This window comes from Balaenoptera borealis (assembly GCF_965194805.1).
Source record: "Balaenoptera borealis genome assembly, chromosome: 14".
NCBI classification, from domain to species: Eukaryota; Metazoa; Chordata; class Mammalia; order Artiodactyla; family Balaenopteridae; genus Balaenoptera; species Balaenoptera borealis.
Window position 1 is genome coordinate 16,007,450 of NC_138875.1, and position 27,804 is coordinate 16,035,253.

Consider the following 27,804-nt stretch of genomic DNA (forward strand, 5'->3'; position numbering starts at 1 on the left):
TCACTGACTTTCTTGTTACTCCCGCCCCTGACATTTTTAGCTCTCCCCCTTCTAAGCCTTAGGAGAACATGGAGTTTTTCTCTTAATGATCTCTGGGGTTGCTCGCCAAAAATCGTGTGATAAGACAGAAACACACGAATGTTCCTGGGATGGATTCAGAATGGTGTATTGCTCCCCAGTACTGGGCTTTCCTCTGGTATAGATGGTACATTTTATACATTTTCAATGACATGGAAGCTAGTGAGAAAGCTTGTTGGCACACGCTGGAAACCTTCCTGCCCTGTCTGTCACAAGGGGAAAAAAGATCCCAAGGGGTGAATGGAATCCCTGGGGGGTTTACCAGATTAGCCCCTTAGCATTACATCCGGTTAATGATCACCAGGGGAAGATGAACCCCTTCTGAGGGAGAAAGCGTAGGTCAATGTTGTGATGATGTCACTCACATGTGCACAGTACCAGCCTGGGAAACCTACATTCCAAACTCCTTCATCCTTAGGAAGACATGGTTTTAGCTAATCTACTTTGTTCTTCCCTCTTTTGTACCATAACATACACTCAACTCTGAGCACTGTTAAAGTATAATCTTCAAAAAGGTAAAGTCACTCCCATGCAAATACAGAGTGAACTTCAAAGATTTTATTCAATTCTTTGAATAAAGAGGGAACCAGAAAATATTAAGGCCTGGTCAAAGAACATTTGAGGAATTGGGTATTTATAGGCAACTTAATGAAGAAATGTTAGGATAAGATTGCTGCATTAGGTAAAACACTGGTTAATGTCCTATAGGGCAATAAACCATAATTTGTGGGGTTATCTTGTCTGCTAGACAGAGATTATTTGCATCTCCATTGAATGCAAATCTACAAGTTTATATGTAACTTCACTAAATCTGGGAATTTTAATCAATAGTAATCATTGATGAAACAAAGTACATTCCCCTACATAACTCTTAGATGGACCTTTGCCCCCATGTGACACTGAAACAAGATACCATCCACATTTTTGGCTTCTTTTTAAGTTTTAGATAGTTTTTCTTAATAGCGTCTTAAGATTAGGAGCAGCGTTTTTCATTTTGTATGCCCCACTTTCACCCCAGCACCGCATCATCTTAGGCATGTAACATGCCCAATAGTGTTTATTGAAGAATGCATTTTTAAAAAATTAATTTATTTGTTTTTGACTGTGTTGGGTCTGCGTTGCTGCATGCGGGCTTTCTCTAGTTGCGGCGAGCAGGGGCTACTCTTCGTTGCAGTGCGTGGACTTATTGCGGTGGCTTCTCTTGTTGCAGAGCATGGGCTCAGTAGCTGTGGCTCACAGGCTCTAGAGCGCAGGCTCAGTAGATGTGGCACACGGGCTTAGTTGCTCCTCGTCATGTGGGATCTTCCCGGACCAGGGCTCGAACCCGTGTTCCCTGCATTGGAGGTGGATTCTTAACCACTGCGCCACCAGGGAAGTCCAAAGGATGCATTTTTATCAATGAGAGGAAGCTTTTCTAGTTCCCCAAGTGACATATACAGCATGTTTATCCCTATTGTTTATCACCCATTCTTATTCATAGCTTTATGATTTTTTTTCTAAGGATGCTTCACATAATAAGAATATTCTTATTTCTTTATCGTCAGGTCAGCCCAAGCCAGAGGTAACTTCGTATAAGAATGGTCAAACCATAGATGAGTGTGGCATTGTCTCCAGTCGTGAATTCTTTGAGAATCAATATATTCATCTATTACATCTCTATTGGTAAGTGGATATGCCTCTGTGGGGACTGTTCACTAAGATCCCCATGTTCTGTCACGTGCTGGTTATGATGAGGTAAGGCCAAAAGATTGGCTCCTGTTTGGTTTTTGAGTTCTGTTGGATGCGATCAGCAGTCGTCAACCAAGGCATCCAGCAGTGACTCTGCTGAGCTCTGCCTGGTAACTCATCACACTCCTCTAATTTGCTGTCATTGATGGAATTACAACTTTATCTAGAATTTACTCAAGGTGGCCCAGCCATTTTCATTCATTAAATGGGTTCTTCATTTAATCTTATTCTCTCTGGAAAGTTAAGAAGCTTGATGGGATTTCAGCATCCGTCACCCAACATTTCTTGTGTGAGAATGGAAGGAAGGAGAAGTGATGGACCCTGACCCCATAGCAAGTTGGTGGTGGAGTTAAGGCTAGAAACTGTACCTCCTGGCTTGGTTTGAGGAAGTAGCGTGGTCCAGTATAGTGGTTTCTCATTCTTTTTCGTTCCCCCAAGAACTATGTGTTTGGATGAATTCAGGAAGCTCCATGTGTGAAGTAGAGAAAATGAAAACTCCTCTGGTTGAAGCTGGGTGGGGAGTCTGTGCTCTTGGTCCCCAGTGCTACTGAATTGATCTTCATGTCACTTATGGTGGCTCTGAGGAGACTGAGGTCTGCAGAGCATGGTATGAAAATGACTGGTAGGCAGGGGGGTGTGTATATAGCCTTGGAGCTGAAAATAACAAAGTGAAGACTTGGGTTTGCATTTTAGTTCTGCCATTTTCTGGCTGTGTGACCTTGGCCAGTTACTTAACCTCTCTGAAACTCAATCTCTTCATCCCTAAAATGGTGGCTGAGAGAATTAAATGATTTACTGCTTGTAAAAGGCTTGTTATAGAGTAGTTGCTCAATAAAAGCTTTCTTTTTTTAAAAAAATTTTTATTTATTTGTTTTTTATTTATTTATGGCTGTGTTGGGTCTTCGTTTCTGTGGGAGGGCTTTCTCTAGTTGTGGCAAGTGGGGGCCACTCTTCATCGCGGTGCGCGGGCCTCTCATTATCGCGGCCTCTCTTGTTGCGGAGCGCAGGCTCAATAATTGTGGCTCACGGGCCTAGTTGCTCCGTGGCATGTGGGATCTTCCCCGACCAGGGCTCGAACCCGTGTCCCCTGCATTGGCAGGCAGATTCTCAACCAGTGCTCCACCAGGGAAGCTCAATAAAATCTTTCTTATCTCCTCATCTATGCTTTTGTTTCAGAGTAAGGTCAGAGGTCATTTTACCCTGGTTGAAATGCCTGACTCAACTGGCTTGTGGCATATCAACCTGATAATTCCAGACATCCATTTATTCATTCATTATTTACTTTTTAAATTATATTCATCAAGCAGCTACTATACGGCAGGCATGTTGCTTAACGCCGGGGTCGAAGTGAACAATGTGAACACTGTCTGCACCCTCATAAAACCTCAAGTCCATCAAGGAAGACAAGTGGTAAACAAATCGTGCCCTCATGCTCCAGTAGACCGGGAAGCAGCCCAACTGCCATGGCTGCCCCTCAGCGAAGGATTGGACTTCCTGCCTCTTCATTCCAACGTTGCCAAGGCCTTCCCCACTCTCCTCTTTACCCCATTCAGCTTAGAATCTACCTGTGCAGCTCACAGGCAATTCTAGTTACCCATGGATCTGTCCAGCCTCAAACATCCTCTTCTCCTTTGCACAGTCCCCCCTTTGGGTGCTTATTGACTTCTCAGGATTGATGATTGTTCAGTAGACTGTGGGCCTCCTAAAGGCAGGAACCCTCTCTGTTTCACATTAATACATTATCTATCTATCTATCTATCTATCTATCTATCTCTATCTATCTATCTCTATCTATCCATCCATCCATCTCAAATATATATTTGTTGTTGTAGTTGTGGTTGTTAGTTTGCTTAGATCAGCATTGGCAAGTTTTTCTATAAAGGGCCAGATGGTAAACATTTTAGGCTTTGAAGGCCACATGGTCTCTGTCACAACTCCTCAGCTTTGCCAGCATGGTGTAAAAGCAGCCATATATACACACACACACACACACACATAAAAGCATGGTTGTGTTCCAATAAAACTTTATTTATAGAAGCAGATGGGGGCCAGATTTGGCTTGTGGACCATAGTTTGCAACCCCTGGTGTAGATGGCAAGATCCTTGAGGTTCTACACAGAGTACTTTGTATATTTTCTACTCTTGCCTTTGTCCCTCTGAGCATGCAATACATATTTCTTGATTGATTAATTTGGGTCTTACACTAAGCTAAAATAGTATACTCACTTTTTAGCCAGAAGAGAAGCTTAATGTGCATTCTTTTACTGATGGGATACCATCTAGGAATTGAGACTTGCTATTGTTATTTGTTTTTTATACAGGACCAGGAATATAGGCAAACCCAACATTTGTAGGGTGTTAAGGAAGTTAAGGAGTAGCCATGGTGAAGCCCCAGGGTCAGGTGGGCAGGTTAAATGGGAGAGACCAACACAGGGAAGAGAAACTTAGCAAGGGAGCTAGTGCTGTGAAAGGGGCAGGGGGTCCTCATTCTCTGCTCTGAAGTCCAGCAGGGCAGTGGTTTATCGTAAAAATGAGAGGTTAAATGTGACAGAATGCACTCTTTCCAAGTTCCTGGCCTACCCTTTTGAAAAGTAGACCCCTACTGGGAAAAAATATTCAGTCCTAAGGCAAGGACAATGGTAGGGCAATATAACAATAGATGTGGCTGCATTTTTTTCTGCTTAGTAGTAAATACGTTGGATACTAATAATCTTTAAAAGTTCTGGCTTTCTACACTAGTAGTTCTGAGCTGTAGCTGCCCATGAGCAGGGCAATAAAACCCACTAACGCTTGTCCTTCACCCTTGACAAAGTCAATCCCCAGCCCAGGTGATTCCAATGTGTTGTCCAAGATGCAAAATACTTTACATCCGCAAACATTCATCTGCAAGGTAGTTTGACTTCTACCGGTTTATTAAGTGCTGGTTAAGAAAGTGGATGGGATATCGTGCAAATGCCTTTCAAAGACTGAAAGTGAGTTGTTAGTTACAATATTAATCTTGAATTTTCTTGCCATTATCAATGCACCATAAATCACCTGATTAGCTCATAGTTTCCCAAAGAAAAGTACTTTACCTACCTGGGTTTAGTCTTTCAGTCATTAAATCTGAGTTCTTAGATATTTGAAAGCTCCTGTTTCTGTATTTCCCAGCTTTTCTGGGTTTTTTTTTTTTTTTTTTTTTTAATAAATGTATTTATTTATTTATTTATTTTTGGCTGTGTTGGGTCTTCGTTTCTGTGCAAGGGCTTTCTCCAGTTGTGGCGAGCGGGGGCCACTCTTCATCGCGGTGCACGGGCCTCTCACTGTCGCGGCCTTTCCCGTTGCGGAGCACAGGCTCAGTAGTTGTGGTTCACGGGCCTAGCCGCTCCGCGGCATGTGGGATCTTCCCGGACCGGGGCACGAACCCTTGTCCCCTGCATTGGCAGGCGGATTCCTAACCACTGCGCCACCAGGGAAGCCTTTCTGGTTTAATAAACATAATCTGCAGTTCTGCTTTGAGGCCAAGGGCCCTGCTTCCATATTTATCCACATTCTCATCTTCCCGCTTTCCTCAGCCAGGTAGCACCTCTTCCCCCGTCCTTCCTGCGTTCTCCTCCTCATACCACCCTAATCTCGTACTTTGGGCAAATGAGACTATTTGGAGAGATTGATCAGTGCTGTTATGACCTTTCCATTACCACAGGTCAAGTGTGCTTGGCAGACAAAAGACATGGAAAGCCAAGAAAGCATTCCAAGAGAGAGAAACATCAATGATAACAGTATGGTTTGCACTGTAGCATGAAATTTTTTTTTTTTTTTTCCCTAAAGACATAGGGGTTGGGAGGAGGGGAAGAAAATGCAAATATTGATAGATGTTTTCTACCTCATAGTGAAAGCAAGTCACGAGGACGTGTATACAAATGGGGAACTGTGGTCTCTTATGAACACAATTTAAAGACAGGCAGCAAAGCACAGATAAAAATCTGTCCAGGAACCCACACCTAGAGAGAGAAACTCCTCTCCGCAGCAAGGAGGCCTCTTTGGATGGTCACGGTCACGTCCAGCAGTGCTGAGAGTAAACCCAGATTACAAGTGAGGCAGGAAGGAGGGAGGCGAGGGGGGTGGCCAGGGCAGGAGCACCGACGGGGTTAGAGGGATGGGGAAGCAGCCCCTTTTGCTCTCTCGTCAGCTCAGCCCTGGCGTTGGCTGGGCTGGAGGCGGACCCTGCGGAAGGCCTGGTGGGGACAGTGGCCGGGAGAACTGCACAGTCATCACAAGCCAGTCTGCTCATGTGAGTATGGGTTGCACAGGGCGCCCCAAATTCGTGTTCACCTGGAACCTCAGAATGTGACCTTGTTTGGAAATAGAGTCTTTGCAGATGTAATTGTTTAAATGAAGACGAGATCATACTTCGATTAATATGGGCCCTGACTGGTATCCTTATAAAGAGAGAAAACTGAAAACTGGTATCCTTATAAAGACGCAGATGGAGTAGGAAAACAGCCATGTGAAGACAGGCAGAGATTGGAGCGATGCAGCTGTGAGGTGAGAAAAGCCCAGGATTGCCAGCGGCCACCCGAGGCTGGGAAGGGGCAAAAGGAGAGATTCTTCCCGAGAGCCTTCAAAGGGAGCGTGGTCCTGCTGAGACCTTGATTTTGGACTTCTGGCCTCCAGAACTGTGAAGGAATAACTTTTTGTTTTATGCTATTCTCTTTGTGGTAGCTTGTTATGCCGGCTCTAGGAAACTAATACGTGGTGTGTCTGAGCATTCTAAAAAAATGCTGCTATTTACCAACCTTGGCATAGGGCTGACCAGCTTTACCTGATGACATAGAGCTGGTTCCCAAGAAGATACCAGCTGAGTTCATCCAGGCCACCTGGGAGGCATCTGTGGGTCAAAGGGCAAAGGACGTTTTTCCAACTCTACCATAACTGGGTATTGATTACTCAAGATTTTGAAGGAAAAAAATCAAGCTGAAGATTTCCTGGGTCACTTATGTTTTTGCCCCCAGGGAACATCTGGCCATGTCTGGAGACATTTTTGATTGTCACAGCTGGGAAGGGGTGCTACTGGCATCCAGCGGGTAGAGGCCAAGGATGCTGCTGAATGTTTGACATTGCCCAGGGCAGCACCCCACAACAAAGAACCATCCATTCTATAATGCCAGCAGTGCTGAGGTCGAGAAACGGTATAATAAACCACCACAAAACAAAACAGAGTGCCCTGAAACAGCAGCAGCTGATTATTTCTCACGAATCTGTGGGCTGGCAGTGGTTCTTCTCCTGGAGTTGCCTGGCCCACTCGTGCTCACTCATGGACTTGAGTCAGTCTGGGGGTTGGCTGGGCTGGGAGGTCCAAGATGGCTTCACCAGCAGGTCTGGCAGTTGATGCTGGCTGTTGGCTGGGCCACCTCAGTTCTCCTCCACGTAGACCCTTACCCTCCAGTTGGCTGAAACTGGCTTCCTATGTGTCGGTCTCAGGGGAGCAATCCAGGAGAAAGCTGCAAGCCCTCTTGAGCTCCTTCACAGCACCATCCCCACCACATCCTCTGGGCCAAAGCAAGTCACAGGGCCAGACCAGATTCAAGAGGCAGGAAGAGAGACGCCACCTCTTAAAGAGTGGAGTAGGAATGTCACATTGCAACCGGGTGTACATAACTGGATGAGGAATTAGTGGCCACATTTTGTAATCTACTGTACCCTTAAGAGTTTAAAATAAGCTTTGCTGCTTGAGAGCTGTGTGGCATTGAGCAAGTCAGTTAACTTCGCTGAGCTTCAGTTTCTTCATCCATAAAATGAGTGTTTGTGATGATGTATTGAGATGATTCATGCAAAATGATCGGCGAAGTGTGCAGGTCAGTGCAACGAATATTAGTTGTTACTAATTATCACTTCCTGAAAGTCTTATGTTCCCAGAATTACTCTGAAAAAATTACTCTGTCCTAGCATATAACACCAGGTGTGTTTAGAGCCAGAATAATTTTTTTTTTGAGCCAGAATAATTTTATATGAATAGTTTTGAAAATGTTATTATCAATGGAGAATTTTGAAAGACAAGAAGGAAATGGATATTTAACAGGAGAGCTGTAACCCAGACACAGGGTTGAAGATGTTTCTGTCATACATGTTTATACTCCAAACCCTGTTTGGATGGTTTTTAGAAGGTGGAATCTGTGACTTTAGTGAAGTCTCGGCCTTCTCAGTTATTCCTCACATCTGGACGGACAGACAGACGCCAGGAGTCTTGGGACCCTGTTATATTCCTGAAGCCACTCTGGTTTGTAGCTGGCAGAAGCTTGTTCATAAGTGCTTGTTGTCTGAGCCAAAGACTTTGGCCCCTGGAGGGACCCTCAGCCTCCTTCTCTACCCAGGTAAACACAGATTCTTTCCCAAACACCTAAAAAACATGAGTTGCTGGTTATCAATGAGGCTGGGCAAATGAGCAGTGGTGAATCCGTTAAGAATATCTCCATTCCTGGAAGAAACACCTCAAGGCACACATCCTGCTAAAGGTAGAAGTGTTACCATCAACTTCACTTACAAAGGACAGGCAATTATATCCACCATTGAAAGCAAGGATTTGAAGCCAGGTTGTCTGGATTTAAATCCCAGATCTACCTCTTACAAGCTGTATCATCTTGGGCAAGTTACTTAACCTCTCTGGGCCTCCACTTCCTCACTTGCAAAATGGAGATAAAGATAGTACCTCCTCTATAGGGTTGGCACAGGGATGAAATCAACACATGCAAAGAATTTAGAATACTCTACAAATAATAGTTACTTTGTGCAATTTGAACATTTCCGTTCCCCACACTGAACTATAATTTTGGAACTGATTAAAAACAAGACAATTTAGAGGTAAGAAAGGTAGCTTAATAAAAAGGAATGAAATAGTGCCATTTGCAGAGACATGGTAAGTCAGAAAGAGAAAAACAAATATCGTATAATATCGCTTATATGTGGAATCTAGAAAAATGGTACAGATGAACTTATTCACAATGCAGAAATAGAGACACAGAAGTAGAGAACAAACGTATGGATACCAAGGGGGAAAGAGGGTGGGATGAATTGGGAGATTGGGATTGACATATATACACTATTGATACTATGTATAAAATAGATAACTAATGAGAACCTACTGTATAGCACAGGGAACCCTACTCAGTGCTCTGTGGCGACCTAAATGGGAAGGAAATCTAAAAAAGAGGGGATATATGTATACGTATAGCTGATTCACTTTGCTGTACAGCAGAAACTAACACAACATTGTAAAGCAACTATACTCTAATAAAAATTAACTTAAAAAAAAAAAGAAAGGTAGCTTAGTTTGGCAGTGTTTTTCCTCTCTGCTATTTGCCTCTTGGAGGATAAAATATAATTAACACGTTTGATCAAGGACTCACTGGGTAGAAATAAAGATGACTGAATCTTGCTATGTCTTGGCTAAGAGGGAAAAGGCATTTCATCCAAGGTCTGAAAGCATTTTGTGAACTTCGTGTTCCCGTGAGCTTAAGTAGGTGTCACAAGTCTTAAGGAGGAGCGGTAGAGCTTTCTGGCACCAGGAGGGCCTCTGTGTTCCCAGCACGGAGCTGGGACGGGCTCCTGCGGCATTCTTCCTGAATGAATTCAGCCGATATGCTTTGTGGCCATTCCCTAGACCACTGCCTGGAACAGTTCTTGAGTGAGTCTCAAGGGTCTGACGAGAAACACCCATTTGGTCTCCAGGATGATAGGTCCGTGCTGATAATCTGCTGCCCGTCGTCACATTCCGGTTTTAACTTTGGTAGGTAAGTGTCTCAGTGGAGTGGATGGTGATGGGGACCACACCATGGGACACTCAGCGTTTCCTGTGTGCTCGCTCATCCTTTCCTGGGGACCAGACTTGGGCAGTTGCTCCCACCATGGTGCTGACTCTCAGGGCAGATCTATGCTAGTCTGGGGGCAGGTGACAGGTCATTCCCAGAGCCCCTCCCCAGATGGTGGGACAGCCAGAGAAAGATGCACTGGTCACTGGAAATTGGACACACGCTGAATGGCTCTGGAAAGGCCATTCCATCGACACCTTCTGAGAACTTAGAGAGGACCAATAACATGAGGGAAGTGCTTGGGCCAACTCGGGTTGTCTCACTTTGTAATCACAGAATCATGGGCTGACATTTCTGAGGATTGAAAAGATAGTGAGAGAGAGAAAGCGGGGGTCGGGTGGGGAGAGAGGACAAGCTCTCTGGTGTCTCTTCTCATAAAGGCACTAATCCTGTCCTGAAAGCCCCACCTAATCACCTCCCAAAGGCCCCGTTTCCAAATACCACCATATTGGGAGTTAGTGCTTCAACATATACATTTTTGGGGGGACACAGTTCAGTCTACAGGATTGCCCCAGATATGGAAGGTGTCCCAGCCACGTGCAGGGACAGGCTTGGACCAGGCCAGTGGGGGTATATGGGGGACCACTGGTTAAGAATCAGAGATTTGGGCTTCCCTGGTGGCGCAGTGGTTAAGAATCCGTTTGCCAATGCAGGGTACAAGGGTTCGAGCCCTGGTCCAGGAAGATCCCACATGCCGCGGAGCAACTAAGCCTGTGCGCCACAACTACTGAGCCTGCACTCTGGAGCCCATGAGCCACAACTACTGAGCCCACGTGCCACAACTACTGAAGCTCGTGTCCTAGAGCATATGCTCTGCAACAAGAGAAGCCACTGCAATAAGAAGCCCGCGCTCCGCAACGAAGAGTAGGCCCCGCACGCCGCAACTAGAGAAAGACCGCGCAGCTACGAAGACCCAGCACAGCCAAAAATAAATAAATAAATAAATTTATAAAAAAAAAAAAAAAAAAAAAGAATCAGAGATTTGCAGCACTCTGCGAGGCCATGTGTGGATACTTACAAGGGCTGGCTCCGGAGTCATACCGCCCAGGTTCAAGTGTCAGCCTCTTAATTGGGCATGTAGCTTATCTTCTATCTGCCTCAGTTTCTGTATCTGTAAAGTGGGAATAATAACGGTATCTACCTTGCAAGGCTGGGGGAAGATGACCTGAGATAATACACATAAGGTTTTTAGAACAGTGCCTGTCACTTAGCAAATGCCAGGTAAATGTTCACTCTTTTTACCTTGAGGTCTTTTGTGATTTGTTTGACACAGTTAGTCACTATCAGTCATAAGAGTTTGAAAGTGGAATCAGGCTGCCTGCCCATTTCAGAGAAGATGAGGTCAAGCAGATCTTGGAATTCTTGAATGAGAATCTTAGTGCAGATTCCAGAGCTGGTATAGTGTGACCGCTGCTTATATAGGTGTTAAGAAGCCAGGCTCCGTCCAAAGACATGGACTCTACCCAGGTAGGCAGGATGGATGCAAGACTGTATGTGAAGCTTGGGGCAATGATTCGGTCCAGATCTTGAAGTATTAACTCAATTCTGAGCCGTTACTGAGCTCCAGTGTTACTCAGGCCCACAGGGCCTTTGCCCTTGCTCTTCCTTCTACCTGGAATGTTCCCTCCCCAGATAATCCCATGGCCAGTTCTCTTACTGCCTTCAGGTTTCTGCTCAAAATCACCTGATTACTGAGTAGACCTTCTCTGACCAGCCATCTGGTCAGAAAAAATAGCACTCACGGGCTTCCCTGGTGGCACAGTGGTTAAGAATCTGCCTGTCAATGCAGGGGACACGGGTTTGAGCCCTGGTCCGGGAAGATCCCACATGCTGCGGAGCAACTAAGCCCGAGCGCCACAACTATTAAGCCTGCGCTCTAGAGCCCATGAACCACAACTACTGAGCCCATGCACCACAAGTACTGAAGCCCGCGTGCCTAGAGCCCATGCTCCGCAAGAAGAGAAGCCACTGCAGTGAGAAGCCCGTGCACTGCAACGAAGAGTAGCCCCCGCTTGCCACAACTAGAGAAGGCCCGCGTGCAGCGACGAAGACCCAACACGGCCAAAAATAAATAAATAAAATAAATAAATTTTAAAAAACCCCAAATAACACTCACTGCCTGCCCCCAGCATATCCTGCCTTCCTTATCTTGCTTTACTTTTCATGTAGCATGTGACGTAATGTATGTATGTATGTGTATACACACACACATTTAACAGCTTTGCGTAGGTATGACGGATATACAGTGGACTCTACGCATTTGAAGTGTTCAGTTTGGTGAGCTTTGACACATGCACACACACGTGGAACCATCACCACCATCAAGAGAGTGGACATATCTATCCCCTCAAAAGCTCTCTCGATGCCCCTTTGCAACCCCACTTTCCTGCCCTCTCTGTCCACCCATCCTCACACAACAACTGATCTGCTTTTGGTCACTGGAGACTAGTTTGTCTTTTCTAGAGTTTTTGTATATATGAGATCGTGGAGCATGTACTCTTTTGTAGCTGGCTTCTTTCACTCCACATAATTATTTCGAGAATAATCTGTGTCATTTGGTGTGTCAGTGGTTCATTTCTTTTATAGCTGAGCAGTGTTTCTGAGTTTCATGGTTTGGATCTAGCAGAATTGTTTTTCCGTTGATGGACACTTGGGTTATTTCCTGGCATGGTATATATTTATTTGTATTTTTCTTTGTCGTGAGTTTCCCCCAACTGGAAGGTAGGTTCCGTGGGAGCAGAAGCTTGTCTGATCTGTTCCCTGCTGGACCTCCAGTGGCCAGTGCCCTCTCAATAGGAATTCGATAAAGAGTTATGGGTTGAATTATGCAATGCATGTAGTGCTTTTGTTATATTCTTTACTGAGTCCTGATCTGAGGGGAGAGGAAAGAGCTGATGGGGTTCAGGACACGCTACCCCCAAATATGGTACCTTGGCACATGGAAGATCTTAAGCTGAGGGAATTTTTTTAAATGGAAGAAGCAGGAAGATCACTCTGACCTTCCCCCCTCGCCTTTCTTCCCTGAAGCAGGTCCTAAAACTCCCCTGTGAAAGGCGTGTCCCCTGTACCAGGAGGAGGGAAGGCCTTGAGATGGGGAAACTGGGACCAAGAACTCTGTACAAACAAACCTTGTTAAACTCCCCCTTCTCTCCTGTTACCTCTTCACCACTTACTACCCACAGCCCAAACCCTTCGTCTTGTCAATTCGTCACAAATTTATTGCTTCTGTGTCTAAAAGGTATAAAAGCTTCCTCCTCTGGTCACTTCTTTGGGTCTTCATTCTCTTGCGAAGGCTCCACGTACGTGTACAAATTCAGTGGACTTTGTGTGTGTTGCTCCTGTTCATCTGTGTTTGTCAGTTTAATTTCTCCTCCCCCATAGAGCCATTCTCCGGACAGCCATCTGAACCCCGGGGGAAGGATCTGAATTATGGTGGCTTCTTGGTGGTCAGCCCGCTGGCACTGTAGCAGTTGTGCTGCTGAAGGGGTTGTGAAGGTAGGGAATAATGTGAAAAGGCCTCCTGCAGGAGCTGTAGGACAAGGCCACCGCGTCAGTGGCTCCTTGTCACCCGTTAAGCTGCAGGGAGCCTGAGTTTCTGGTCACTCTGTGGCTGCCCCCTTTCTGGCCATGTCATTCCGCACTCCCTGGGCCGCTGCCCCAGCGGGCTGGGAATGCTTCCTCCTTGCCAGCCCTGCCTAGCCTTCCGCCAGCATGGGCTGCTCCCCCCGGCCCCGTGCCAGCACCCTGCTCTCCTGTCTGCCGCCAGCGCCGGGCCTGCTCACCCAGCGGGCCCCAGGAGATGGGAGCGAGGCGGAGGCGCAATGAGGTGGCCCGGTGAAGATGACTGAAAGGGACACAGCTGGCACCAAGGCACCTACGACAGAGCATCAGGCAAAGAGAAGCAATTAAATTGTGATGGGTTTCTTCCCCGACCACAGTCTCCAAGGCTGCTTTTGAGAGAGAAGTTCTTGGGTCTGGTTTTGCACGTTCCCCCCTGCCTGGGTCGAGCAATTAGTTTTTTAAAAAAGCAAAACCAACTTGAACAGCCACTGAGTTCCATGGGGGGTGGGGGGGGCAGCTGCTGGGCATTTACTGGGAACTCATAACCAACAGTCAAGTGGCAGATGATATTTTTCTGAGAATTTAATAAAGGGACGTTCACTCTTCATAGATAACGGCAGAGTCACGGAGCTGGAAGCGACTCCAAGACCTTGTCGCTCAGAGTTGATTTCCCTTGGAAGCTCCTTAGAATGCCAGAGTTCCAGCCCTCACCCCGACTGGCAAATCAGATTCGGCATTTTAACGAGATCCCAGGCGATCTGTGTGCACGTTAACGCACGAGAGACCCTGCTCTGTGGATTACCCCGCTCCTGGCTATACATTACTCCTGGGGAACTCTTGAAAAATATTGATACTCAGGTGCTACTCCCAAGAAATGCTGATTTAATTGGTTAAATGCCATTGATCGAGTCCAATTCCTTTACTTTATATATCACCCAAGACCCGAGTGATCAGGGGACCCATCCAAGTTCCTAACAACTGGTTAGGAGCAAAGCTAGGATTACCCAAGAATCATGTCCCCGCAGGGCCCCGGGGTCTCGTCCTGTCACTCACGCATCTCATTCTACCAGGGCCGTCCTCCAAAACAAAATCTGCTAACACACGTGCTGGCGTATAACTCAAAAAGGAGTGATCGTGAGGACTTCCTTGAAAAACAAGAATTCATGAAGAGCCTACAGTATACCAGGGACTGTTCAAGACCCTGGGGTTTTTTTGTTTGTTTGTTTTTGTTTTAATTTTCCAAAAGCATTGTTTTTATTTATACAAAGTCCTAACCACTTCAGAGGCAGGAGGAGGGAGAGGGGTTCTTTTTCAATCCGAGGGCCTCCATAATGTTGTTCTGTCCTGACCAAACACACAGGCAAGCGGCATCATTTGGTAAACTGACTGCAATGTTTAGTCTCTCTCTGCTAGTGTAACAAGGTGATACCAATCTCTGCTTCTGTAAGAATCCTGAATTTAGGATTTTTGGCTGTCACTACTCCAACTTCTATTTCTGAAGGTTTGAAATCAACTGATGGAACAGTAGACAGGCATGTAATCACAGTTTCCCCTGTCTGTTCACATCTCTGATCAAATTTCATCTCTACATTTTTTTTTTCAAGGAACCTAGTTGAGGGAATTCCCTGGCGGTCCAGTGGTTAGGACTCCACACTTCCACTTCAGGGGGCACGGGTTCGATCCCTGGTCGGGGAACTAAGATCCCACATGCCACACGGCGAGGCCAAAAAAAAAAATAAAAAGAAAGGAAGCTGGTTGACTCTTGCTGCAGTGGCTTTAAACCCACAGTAGTAGCAGCACAGTGAAGTCCCCAATCTCATGGAGTAGGGATGAGAGGGGGAGTCACACATTAGACAGACCAGTAAAACCAGTAAAGTGTCTGGTGACAAAGAGTAAAGGAAAGCCAGGGAGGGAAGGCGTGTCAGGGGAGGAAAGTGCTCTCCAGTGAGCTGCTGGGAGCAGAGATGTGATGGTCAGGAGCGGAAGAGGGGCGTGATTATTTCCTGGGGAAGAGTGTTCTCATCAGAGGGAATAGCAAGGGCAGAAGGAAGCCCGGAGGTGGGAGCATGCAAGGTCCCTGTGGCTGGAGAGGGTTGAGGGAGGGGACAGTCATGGGAGAAGAATGCCAGAGACAAGACAGTTGGTTGGGTCTTGGAAGCCATGATCTATGCACGTTGGCTCTTACTTTGAATGAGATGCAGACACACAGGAGGGTTTCTAAACAGAGAAATGGTCTTTTCTGGCTTCGTTTTAAAAGGGTGCTGCCGGGCTACTGTGGTGTGAATGTTCTGTCTGTAGAGTAGACAGGGCACAGTGGGGGGAGACCTGCAGGCAGCGACTCGGTAATTCAGACAAGAGGTGAAGGGGCTTGGTCCACGGTGGTCCTGGAGAAGGTGGCAGGAAGCCATCAGGTTCTGGATGCATCTGACAGCACCAGATAACGCTGCTGTTGGACCAGATGCTTCAGGGGAGTAGAGGACCGACTCCAGGGTGTGCGGCCCGAGTAATCGGCAGAATGGAATTGCAGATTTTTTTGAGACGAGGAGCGGGTTTGGATGGGAAAATCAAGGTTTGTTTTGGAGCATGCTGGGTGTTTAGATAAATTAACAGTATCAGTCCTTCGGAATTCTAAGCTAACTTGCTTTTATGAAAGCGCTCTGGGTCCTCCAAGCCTATGTCAGGGGTACATTGTTCTCTGTCCTGCTCTCAAGAGGCCATGTCTTTCACAGATGGATTTGCAGTTTAATCTAGGAGTCTTTCTATTGTCACAATGTCCCTTTAGATTTCTGGAGACATTCTGGGACCCTAGGCTGGCTTGGTGGCCTATCGGTGAGGTGCATGGGGATTGTTTGCGGCTACCCTTGAGTTTTCTTTTGATAAGAGAGGTCGGTCGTCTGTTAACTAAACCTGTTGGCAGTAAGGCCATGAAATGTTTTCCTTTCTGGAGTCAGTTGGCTCATTTCTTGTTCAGAGTGTCTGGTTGGTCTGCATTTGGTCCCAGAGGCTCAAAAAGCTGTCAGAAGCTCAGCACTTTTGTGCCAAATGGAAGCCAGGAAACCACTCCCCGGACAAGCCCAGGCTGAGATCCCTCCTCTGCCATCCACTTCCTGGCTCCCCTACGTCCTTCGCTAGGTACCCGGAGCTAACGTTCGTTTAGCTCGGTGCTTTCTGAGCCCTGACTTCTCATTACAGTCACCTGGGAGGCTTAAAAAACACCAACGGCAAAGCCCTTCACCCTGAGATGCTGCTTAATTGATTTTTTTTGGGAGGGGGCCCTGGCACTGGTATATTTTTGCCTCTTTTCAATAGACTATTTTTTCGAGCAGTGTTAGGTTCACAGCAAAATGGAGCCGAAAGCACAGTTTCCATATCTACCCGCTGTCCCCGACGCAGACTCTCCCACCGTCTGCGTCCCCCGTGAGACTGGGACGTTTGTTACAACTGATGAGCCTCCACCGACACGTCGTTACCAGCCGAAGTCCAGGGTTTACATCAGGGCTCACTCTCGGCATTGTACAACCTATGGGTTTGGGAAAATGCGTAGTGGCATCTATCCACCAATATAGTATCATACAGAATTGTTTCACTGCCCTAAAAGTCGTCTGGCACTGGTATTTTTTTTAAAAGCACTCCGAGGGATTCTAGGGTTCAGCCAGAGCTGAGAACTACCGATTTAGAGCTTCGTGTGTGCCAGGCCCTGCTTTAAGCACTTTACAGGAATTAACGCCCATAATCCTCATGCCACCCCCTGGTGTAGGCCCCGTCATCGTCCTGAGCCACTCAGTAGCTTGTCCAGTATCGCATGGTAGACGGGCAGCGTGTGAACCCAGGCAGGCTTGCCGCTAAGTCCGTCCCTTACCCATTATACGCTGTACTGACTTTGTAACCTGCTTCCCCGACCTGCTCAGAACTGCACCTGAGTGAAGAGGAGAAGTAGAATTTCCCTGGCGGTTCTCTCCTGAGCAGAATTCTGTGCTTCCAACCCACAGCGCCTGTCCTTCAGGGCCCTCTCCCCCACACAGCTCATTTCTTCTCTGTCCCTTACACACGACCTGCTTGTTCCAGCTCCGATACATCTGCGGGGGAATGCCCTCCCCTCCTCCCCATCCAGCCAAAGTCTAATCCTCCCCGCTGGGCTCGGGTTACCTGCTCCTGGCTCCGTTCCCTGAGATCCAGGCCACCCTGACCTCTCCCCTCCTATCCACCAGAAGCGCTCACTGCCTCAACTGTGCCTTTTGGAATATGATGACACTGGAGTTTGCAAATCACATGCTGCTCCCTGTTTAATACCTGAAAGTCTTATCTCTCAGCAAAATTGGTAGCGCCCCCAGGGAAGGAAACAAGTCTTATTCCACCCATTTTTTCTCTCCCTTTTCAAGTGCCACGCAGTGTGCCGGGCATATGTGGTCGTAGGTCCAACAGGACATGTGGGAGGCGGGGGTGTCCCTGCTTAGCCAGAGGCCTCAGGAGAGCGGGAACCCTCCTTCCTCCCCCCTGGTACCCTGTGCAATGTGGTGGGCATCTCACAGAATGATTTCCGCTCTTCCCTAAATGACTGCTCTGATCTGCTTCCCAGTGAATTGGAGCCTGAGGTCCAAACCCTTGTCTGGGATGGAAAATCGTTCACCCTCTGGGCCCTGCCCACCTCCTGGTGGGCGACTCTTCCTCCTCACTGGCCTGGGTCCACCCCACTTTCTGCCTGTGGTTTGGTGTAAACATTAATTACATCCCTCCTCACTCTCTAAAGAGTCCTGCTTCAACAGTAAATCATGCAGTTGCCCTAACTTTCAGCTTAGCACTCCGCCGGGAAGCATGGTTTGTTGATTTCCGTGAGGGCCCAGAGCTTTCCCACCTCCTCTCACCTTTGGCCATTCCTTTTGCCCAGAGTGATCAGCCCCCTTCCCAACCTCAGGCATGTACCATCTTTCCTGCCAGAATCCTACTATGTATTTCCTAGACCTGCTTTAGCTTTCAAGTTCCCAGGACACCATTATCATGTGCCACCCCCCTACCCCCAAATTTCTATAATTGGTCTGATTTTTAATGGTTAGCATGTACTGTCCTGTACTGGAGCTGCTTATATAAACACCTCGTTTCCCTTACTGGATGGGGAGCTCCTGAGGTGGGGCCTAGGAATTTAACAACCTTATCTTCCATACAGCGGCTAACTCAGTGCCTTACACGTGGGAGATATTTCTTCCTTTTTTTAGTTGTGTGACTTAAGAGAGTCACGTCTTCTTTGGACCTCAGTTCCAAAATCTATAAAATAAATCATCTCTGTATCAGTCAGGGTCTAACCAGAAAGACAAAAACCAAGCATTAAATGCAGGGTTACACAGGTGATTGAGCCAAACAGGCGGATATATTCCCATATCCTTCACACTGTTTCTGGTTGCTAGTCTGTTCTAGCTATTTGTCTGTTCTTATGGTCATAATCTCTGTGTGTGTGTGTGTGTGTGTGTGTGTGTGTGTGTGTGTGTGCGCTAGTAGTGGTGTAGTATAGTGAAGACAGAGATCTTATAATACTGTTCATTTTTATTAGGGGAATTTGCAGCTAAAATCCCTAGCTGCAAATTTGTTTTGCATTTGTTTTCCTTTTGATCAATTTCTTGAATCTAATATGGTTTTGACAGTTTTGTCCAGTTTCATAGTTGTTATTGGAAAAGGGGATTTACTGACTTCTTCCTCTGCCATATCTGGAAGTCCCCATATTCATTGATTTTTGAGTGTTGATCCAGCCTTGTATTTCTCAGATAACCTCACTTGTTTAGAATGTATACATTTTCTAAATATTGTGGATTCGGCTGGCTAATATTTTTAAGGACTTTTGCTGATATTGGGCAGGGAGGTCCCCCAGAGATTAGCATCAGCAGGAAGCCGCCATCTCCTATCTGCAGAGACAAAGGGAGGGGGCAGGGCTACCAGTTCCGGATGGGCCTGTCCTGTAGGACCTGGAGCTACAGGAGGGTAGAAATGCCTGCTAGAAATGCCACCTGAAGCTGGCTTCTCATGTCTTCCCACCCTCCCATCTCCTGCCTTCTTTTGGTCAAATGCAGCAGAAAGCTGGTGGTCCTGGGAGCTGGGGAGATTGAGCCTCCAGGAGCCAGCTCTGTGATACAGAGCAAAAGAGGGGATGGTGGGCAGAGTGGGTGGGAGGTAGGCAGTCCCTGGAGCAGCACGGCCCAAAGGACCTCTTCAGCTCCCCAGATGTGCGGCTCAGTACATCTGTCGGATAAATAACTAAATAAATTGGTACATGTACAAGGAATCTCCTCATCAGGTTTGAAATATGTCCAGCTGCTTATGGAAAATTTCAAGAAATTCTGTGTGTTTCTAGTATTAGAATTCTTCCATCTCTATAATAAACATAGCTTTGGGGCATATAAGAGGCTTGCTTATTCCTTTAGTTATTCTGAATAAGTCAATTTATAAAATGGATAGCAGCAGTTAGGCAAGTCATAAAATACAGACACTTAGTGTCAGAAAATATTATGACCCTCACCTGGTGCTGTGACTGCGGAGGGGATGAGGATGTCATCATGTAAGTATTTATTGAGCCCAGCCTCTCCCCTTCATGCTGCACGGCCAGGCATGGCTCAGGGAGGGGGCGGGGAGACGCTGCAGACTGCTTGTTCCCAGATCTTGTTTTCTCCCACTGGAATGTGGAATACGTGATAAAATAGAATAATATCTGAAATTCAGAGAGGATTCCAAATCTCACCTCTAGCTGGTAGTTTCAGCTTCCACTCCTATGAACTCTGTCTTCAGGGCGCCTGGCCAGATTGCACAGTTTGCGTGTCAGCAATTTTAGCATTGCTGGGAGAGTTTTCTTGGGAGCAGGCAAATGACCTCCAGGAGACAAGAGGGGAAAGGAACAGCGAGAGGAGCTGGGCTAATCTGCTTTTCAGTCCACATGGGGAGTAGTAACTTATTTTATTTGTGCCAGTGGAATCATGAATAAATAAACGTATGAAATAATGCATTTGAAAACACAACACCCTTAGGGGATGATGCTGGTGATGGTGATGATAATGGTGACTGAAGTGTAGGGATTTAAAAGTGTATCTGGCAAGACTGGAATAAAGACACAGACCTACTAGAGAATGGACTTGAGGACATGGGGCGGGGGAAGGGTAAGCTGGGACAAAGTGAGAGAGTGGCATGGAGATATATATACTACCAAACGTAAATAGATAGCTAGTGGGAAGCAGCCGCATAGCACAGGGAGATCAGCTCAGTGCTTTGTGACCACCTAGAGGGGTGGGATAGAGAGGGTGGGAGGGAGATGCAAGAGGGAAGAGATATGGGGACATATGTATATGTATAACTGAGTCACTTTGTTATAAAGCAGAAACGAACACACCATTGTAAAGCAATTATACTCCAATAAAGATGTTAAAAATAAAATAAAATAAGTGTATCCATTTGGATAGGTCTTTTGCACTGGTAGCTAAAGAAAAAAATGATTCCATGTCTTTAATTGCACTTGTTACATTCTGTTCCCCAGCCCCTTGTCTTCATATTCTTATTTTATAGCGTTATTAGTCCTGTGGATACTTGCCCTGGGCTCGTAGTTCTCACTCACATTTATAACACTTGCTCACAAGGCACAAAACCATCCTAAGTTGGTGCGATCCCAAGGAACTGCTAGAATTAGCGCCCCCCCCCCGCCTCCTGCCACCCCACCTCCACCCCAGCATGGATGGAAACCAGCCTCCTCCTTCCCAGGTCAACGTTTCGGTTAGCCCATTGTTTGCCACGATCGTTATCCACTGCTGCAGGCAGCCATGATGTTAAATTATCGCCTCTGAATTTTTTGGACAAGTGCCCTCAGGGAAAATATTGTTCACGCTGGGTGAGCTCTGAATCAGGTCACAGAAAGACAGTCTTATGAGGTGTTCCAGGAAAGCACCAGACAGGTCAAATAATGATGATTCCCTGGGAATGGGGCTTTGGAGTTGCTCCAACCCTGTTCTGCTTCCTTCAGTGGCTGCCAGGTTGCTGATTTTCACTGTGTTTGTGGGCTCTTGGTTCTCGAGACTACCATGGAACTAGGGATGGGGAGAGAGGACTAGGGCAAGTTAGACCGCAGAAAACTCACTGTTCTTACTGAGATTCCGCCAATTTTTGTTGGATAAATGCTACCTACATGGCCTTTGGCTGATGTTCAGAGTTCTGAAAAAGTTGATTCAGACAAATTTTGCCAGTGTTCTTGTTGCTTTTATAAAGGAGGAAACTTCCAGGCGTCCTTATTTCACAGTTTTTGCTGATGCCCTCCATCTTCCACCTCTACCATGCCATTTAGCACAGAATTGACTTACATCATTACGATAAGTGAATATTTATATTATTTTCTTCATTTAGAAATTTGGAAAACTTGTGTCCTTCGTTATAAGCTTGATAGTTTCCCAATAGTTCAAAGTTGTTCTTATACAATCAGTAGTAATATTAAGGAATGGGATTCTTAAAAGTATTGTATATTGAACCATATTAATATTTGGAGATCTTATGAACCAAGTTTTTCCAAATGACTAATACATGGTGTTACAAAATCATACATGGGTTAGAGGTGTATGTAAAATACAACGCAGACCAGTGGAGTCTATGTAACAAGTATGAAAAATTCACTGGTATGGTTTCAGATTCCACATTGCAACTAATCTTTGTGTAGTATCAAAGAGGTTATCTGCAATCATATGAAAAGACCATTAAAATACTGCTTCCTTTTCCAACTACATATCTGTGTGAGGACAGATTTTCTTCATATACTTCAACCCAAACAATGTGGTGTATCACATTGAAAACAGAAGCAGATACAAAAATCCAGCTGTTTTCTATTAAACCACATGAAAAAATGTAAAGCAATACCACTCTTCCAATTTTACTTTGTTTTGGAATAATATAGGTATTTTTCATAAAAATATGTTATTTATGCAAACATGTAATGAGTTAATTTTTGTTATTTTTGAAGGGATAAACAAATGTTTTTGATTTTTCTCAGTTTTAATTTTAATATGGTCAACATTGATGGATATAACCCCCATAAACAAACATTCTTTGAGTGTTCAATTATTTTTGAGGGTTTGAAGGGGTCCTGCTGCCAAAATGTTTGAGAACCTCTGGTTTAGGCTAGTTCCAGGTGGTTCAAGCTCAGAAGAAGCTCCATCTACTTAAGGTCACATGCATCCCTTTTTCTCTAATATGGAAATGTTTAACTCAGAAAGAACCTAGAGTATTCAGGCAAGATTTTCACAGCAAAGTGGAAGAAGGCTGCGGTCTCCTTCAGGCAAAAGGAAAGGTATGCAAGGAGAGAACGCAATTAATTGTTCAGGGAAATTCTTCCAGGATGGTTTTGCATTCCTGTCAAATCACTGTGGGGCACACTCTGCCAGCATCTTGCAAAGATTCTAAACCCCAATGCTATGTTCATACCATTTCAGGAGCTACCACTGAAGTTCCTTTTTTGAACTCCCTTTGTCCTTCTGGACCGCACCATACAGCTTGGCACAGAACTGACCTACAAAATTCTCTGAGAAATTTACAGTATCTCCCCCCGGTAGATTTTTAGTCATTTTAGGGCTGGACATGATGTCTCCCCCATCTCCCTGACTCTTCTTCAGCTCTTACCATCATATTGGTTCATACTCGTGTTGTCAGTTGACCCATCAAGATGAAAACTTAGAATAGAAAGATTTTATTTGCAAATATGATCTCTCTCTACACCCTATCATTTCCCTTCTCTGAATGTCCATTTTCTAACAGGATTCACAGAGCCAAGCAACAGAGTCAGAGGCTCTGGTTTCCTATCCGAGCTCCACCACTTACCTACTTCGTCACTTTGGGGAAATGGCTCCTTTGAGCCTCAGTTTTGCAGACAGGGAGCAGCTAGCACACTGTATAATAGAGGAGGTATTCAGCAAAGGCTGGGTTCCTTGCCCGATTTTCTCCACCTCCTTGTTAGGATGCTTAGAGATAATCATTAGGGCATGCCAACCGCAAACCATAACTGTCTCAAAGGCACTCATTAGCCAGTGAGAAGTTAGTTATACATAATCCAGTTCCTTTTCCTCTTTAATGTACTCAGGATGACTTGTAAATCTTATATCAGCTAAAACACATGTTCCATAAAGTCCCACATTACTAAATCATAACATTTCCCGATCTGTTAATATAGTCATTCAGAAGTTAAATATATTTAATTCATTTATTTTCTCCATATTTTTCTCAAATTTGTTTTGTTTTCCCTCCTTGATTCTGGAGAATTATCTCTATTCCCTCCTTTATTGCTTTCTTACCTGGTCCTTTGTGCCTCTTGGTCTTATTTTCCTCGCTTCCTTTTCCTTCTTCCCACGCAAGTTATAGTACCTTCAGGATAACTGGTTTGTCCAGCAGAGGGATCATGGCCTGGATAAATCAGGAAATCACAATTACTTGGGATTTTCTAGTAGCCCATGGTGCTGCTTTATACCCCTTGTAAGCTCTCCACTGAGGCCAAATCTCCAAGAACTAATCAAAAAGAGGCATGAAGGGAATGACGTGGGCAATGTGAAACTCATGCAAAAGTCATTTTCTCTTCATGCCTCCCTCAGCTTTAATTGAAGAGACCCAAGCCTAATTAATGGTGATGAGGATGAGGGTGTCTCCAAGGATGGACCAAGGACAATTTGTAGCAGAATGCATCTGGGAACTTGAGAAGTAAATTCTTAGGCCCTTGACTCAGATTCTGATTCAAGAATTTTGAATGGAGTTCCCTGATAATTCTTCTGCGTGCTTCTTGAGAACCAGTGATAACCTGGTCTTAGCACTGCCTCATCCTTTTTTTTTTTTTTTAATTAAGTTATATTTGACCTACAACACTGTGTAAGTTGAAGGTGTACAATATATTGATCTGATACGTTTATATTGCAATATGACTGCCATAGTAGCGTTAGCTAATACCTCTCTCACATCATGTAATTATCATTTTAGCACTTTTACATTCTTATAGAGTACGTGTGGCATAAAGTTTCTGCTTTACAAAGTCCCTTCACATTGATTTTTTTTTTTTCATTTGAACCTCAGAATAACTTTGTGAAATAGACAGGAGCAGGTACTGTTTCCCCTGGAAAGCTGCCCTAAATTTTAGTCTCCCTAGGCTGTTGGTCAGGGAAAATCCAGAGATTAGCTTTGGGTCAGGCTTGGCCAACCTCGGCCACCCCTGAATGTCTTCTACTTGGGAACCAAGTTACCAAAAGAAACAAGATATTAATAAAATTGGAATCAGTCTATGATTTCTGAAAATGAGGCCTATGTGAGCAGGCACCCAACGACTGAGGGCTTATGAGCACATGCGCTCAGGAGACAAAGAGGTCCCTCCAGGAAGGAAGAGAGAGGATAAGGAAGGCTGTGTCCCATAGCTGTACGCGTCTAACACTGACCCTCCTGGGTTAGATATTTGTGCACCTTTTACATGCACCAGTCAGTAAAGATCTGAGCATCATGTCTAAGTCTGAGTCAGACCCTCAGCTCCTGCCTTCTGAAAATGGTTGGCTTCTGAGCTGGATAATACATAGAGTGAGATCAGCAGTGTTACAATTACAATGAGGTCAAATGAGATAAATAAGAGTGCAAATATAAAGCAAGTATAACAAGTTTTTATTGGGACTGCAGAGCCTGGATAAGGGTCATAATGGTAAAGGTCAACAAAGCAGGTCAGGCTCCAGGCTCCGTGTGGCTCCAGTCAAGAAAGGGAGGAGCCACAGAGCACCGTCCCTCGTGGAGCAGGAAGGGAGAGCAGGCTTGGTGTGATCCAGGATTCGGTTTCTTCCCTGCTGGGCCAAAGCGAAACACCTGGCAGGTCTTGGTCAGGATGGCATGTGGACATTGGTTTCCAGCCAGAGGGGTTCATGGCTGTGATTTAGGCTTTATAATCATGTTAAATTAAAGAGGAAATGGCTTCATACACATAGTCCTAGTATGGTGTCATCTTTACAGCCTCCTGGCAAGAACCATGCCTTCTTAGCATGGTCTTAAAAAGAGTTACTGCTTATACTATTCCACTACAGGAGTTAGAGTACTTTAGTTATTTGTGTATAATACCTTACTCCAGAAAGTAATGCTTTTTCAAACTCCCATAACATAGAATGACTTAAAATAAAAGGAGAGAAGAAGAAACTAGAATATAAAACGTTTCTCCATTCATCTGAGTAATTCATAGCATTTTCGATTTGGGGTAAGTTTGTGAAGAGTCTTAAGGGAAAATACTGAGCATCTCAGCCAGTTGCCTCTGACCACAAACCCCTTCCTAGGGGGACCACAGATCTCCTTGAGTGTGCAGGAAAACCATGGTCATTTTCTGTGTGTGCCATGAGGCAAGAAATGTAGGCATGCAAACTTACCTGTATCTTCTCTTCATCCTAGTGGTACCCAAAATGACGCTGCTATTTATCAAATCTCTGCTAAAAACTGTTTTGGGATGATCTGCTCTGCAGTGAAGATCCACTGAAGTGGATCTTCAATCCATGGAAGTGGAGTGTCCGTCAGAGAATCAACAGCTCTCTCTTAACCCGAAAGACGACAGGAACACAGTTTGCAAACATGAGACATATGAGCAGGAAAGCACACATCGAATTGATGAGAAAGAGCATCCTATAAGGGAGAAGAAAGTATTGCCTCGGGTCCTCCCGCATCAGCTGACTCCCCCTTCTCCCAATTCAATGGTACCTGCTCACTCCAGCTATTGGCTGATAATGACCTTGGTACATCCAGTTCTGAAAATCCCTTGGATGTTAAAGACATGAGGCAAACTGAAGAGGCTTGTGATCCCGATAACACAGAGGACATTGCAGAGGGGTTGCTTTGTTCTAATTCAAGTAATATTCCCGATAAACAAGATGTCTGTGGCCACAGGACAGTGCATTCCAAACTATCGAGGTTAATGGATGGTGCCTTAGACACTAATGGCCCTAATGAAGAAGTCTTAAACTCTAGTCATCAAAATCCCAAAGTACAGAAATACATCAGCTTTAGCCTACCTCTGATGGAGGCAGCCTCTTCCCCAGGTGACAGGGCCACGAGCAACAAGCCAGTCAGCCGCCCGGCTTCCAGCATAGACTTTGACAGCGATTATGAACTTTGCTCAGAGATAACCCTAACCTACACCGAGGAGTTTTCAGACGATGACCTGGAGTATCCGGAATGTTCCGACGTTATGACAGATCACTCTAATGCAATTTGGCAAAGGGACCTGCAGGGGACTGAGCGTGTTTTTTTATTAGAAAGCGATGACGAAGAGATGGAATTCAGTGAGTGTTGCCTGGGTGGGTGTGAGCATTTCCTCAGTGAAATGGGTTGTGAGCCTCTGGTGTCGGATGACACCGGGCCTATGGATGCTACCGCTGGCCTCTGTGGTTATCACTCAGCATCCCAGGAAGTGGAGGTAAGGGGCAGCCTAACCTCCATGCACAGTGCCGCATCCCCGCAAACAGGGATAACCCTGCCTGTGGGACCTCACCAGGATGGAACGTCTGTGGTGACAGACCCGGGGAGACATAAGCCACCCACTGCTCCTGGGGCTGCTGAAGTTGGTTATCCAGGAATTCAAGGGGAAACCAGAGACGGCCACCAGGCAGGAAAGGAATTTGCCAGTGACAATCTGCTAAACATGGATAAAGCAGTAACAGAGAGAGAGGGGAAGCACTTACCTGGTGAGTTAGGAAAATCAGGGATGAGCCAGTGTTTGGAGACTGTGGCTGAGAAAAGAGTAGGGGGGAAAGACTTATTGAGCCGGAGGGGCTCAGAGAAACCTGCCAGGGTGAGGCGACCAGGGATTAAGGGAAAAGCCAAGAAGCTGAACCCCAACCTGGAAGAAAGGGCAACAGAAGCCTCCCTGAATCGCCTGTATCCCAGAGGACCTGTTAAGCACCCACTAACCCCAAGTGACAAAAGAGAGAGTTCCCATGCCAAAGCAGAAGCGACTGATTTGAATTCCCAGTTCCGTGCAGGAGGCTGTGCTATTCCAACCCAAGCAGAGCAAGGAGCAAAAATCCTGCAGACTCCACCAGGCTCACTCTCCAAAGAAGGGAACTTGGACTTGCAGGGAGAAGGGGTGTGGGTTAAAAACGTACTTGAAACAAGCAGTGTTCCAGACTGGGGTGATCATCCTCAGGTAAGACTCCTCTTTTAAAAAATGATAAGCTAAAATGTATTTGTGCGTGTGCACGTGTGTGTGTCCCCCTTCCCTTCACATTCACAACTGCTGTTCCACAATGTACATCAAAATAGTTCTTCCAGTACCATCAGGGTACTTGTGAATGACAGGGGCTGCTGCTGGGAAGGAAATCTGGTTTTGAAAAAAGGCCCAGATAAACCCTAAGCCATCCTAATTATAGCAAAAGACAGATAGAAGTAAGAGGCACTAGTAGGATTCTGGACAGCTGGAAGAAGAAATCTGATATTTTGTCTACTGCATGTGTTTTACCAGGCAATGTCACTATTTAGAAAGTTTTTAAGCAAATGTTTTGGGTGTAGCTTGTAAAAAAAAAAAACACAAAACATTCTTTTTAGTAATGTTTCGGGGCACTGTGAAAACTGGTAAGTGCTGGCTTTTATCAGA

General features: G+C 45.6%; 1 protein-coding gene and 2 long non-coding RNA genes across 10 annotated transcripts in view; 2 read left to right on the top strand and 1 right to left on the bottom strand.

Moving 5' to 3' along the window:
- Nucleotides 1-18,364, top strand: part of LOC309611091 — a 61,387-nt gene extending 43,023 nt beyond the window's left edge. For 2 of the 5 annotated variants that reach the window (XR_014234322.1, XR_014234323.1), the window contains exon 3: nucleotides 1,623-18,364. This is a non-coding gene — a long non-coding RNA (uncharacterized lncRNA). The remainder of the gene's footprint in view (nucleotides 1-1,622) is intronic. The other 3 variants (XR_014234324.1, XR_014234325.1, XR_014234326.1) reach the window with 3 other exon arrangements.
- Nucleotides 17,524-26,310, bottom strand: LOC309611089. Of its 4 annotated transcripts, none has more exons than XR_014234317.1 (5): nucleotides 26,225-26,310; nucleotides 25,589-25,838; nucleotides 23,507-23,615; nucleotides 19,714-19,902; nucleotides 17,524-18,470 (listed from the first exon to the last, which is right to left on the bottom strand). It is a non-coding gene; the product is annotated as an uncharacterized lncRNA (long non-coding RNA). The 4 variants fall into 4 exon arrangements; XR_014234318.1 differs by having other exon boundaries at nucleotides 17,525-18,470; nucleotides 19,714-19,866; XR_014234319.1 differs by lacking the exon at nucleotides 19,714-19,902 and adding an exon at nucleotides 19,933-20,060 and having other exon boundaries at nucleotides 17,527-18,470.
- The window catches only part of ALPK2 (alpha kinase 2), an 87,211-nt gene continuing 85,089 nt past the window's right edge, over nucleotides 25,683-27,804 (top strand). The window contains 2 exon segments of the mRNA XM_082354959.1: nucleotides 25,683-25,835; nucleotides 25,838-27,357. Coding sequence (XP_082211085.1) covers nucleotides 25,712-25,835; nucleotides 25,838-27,357 — 1,644 coding nt within the window. The 5' untranslated portion in view covers nucleotides 25,683-25,711.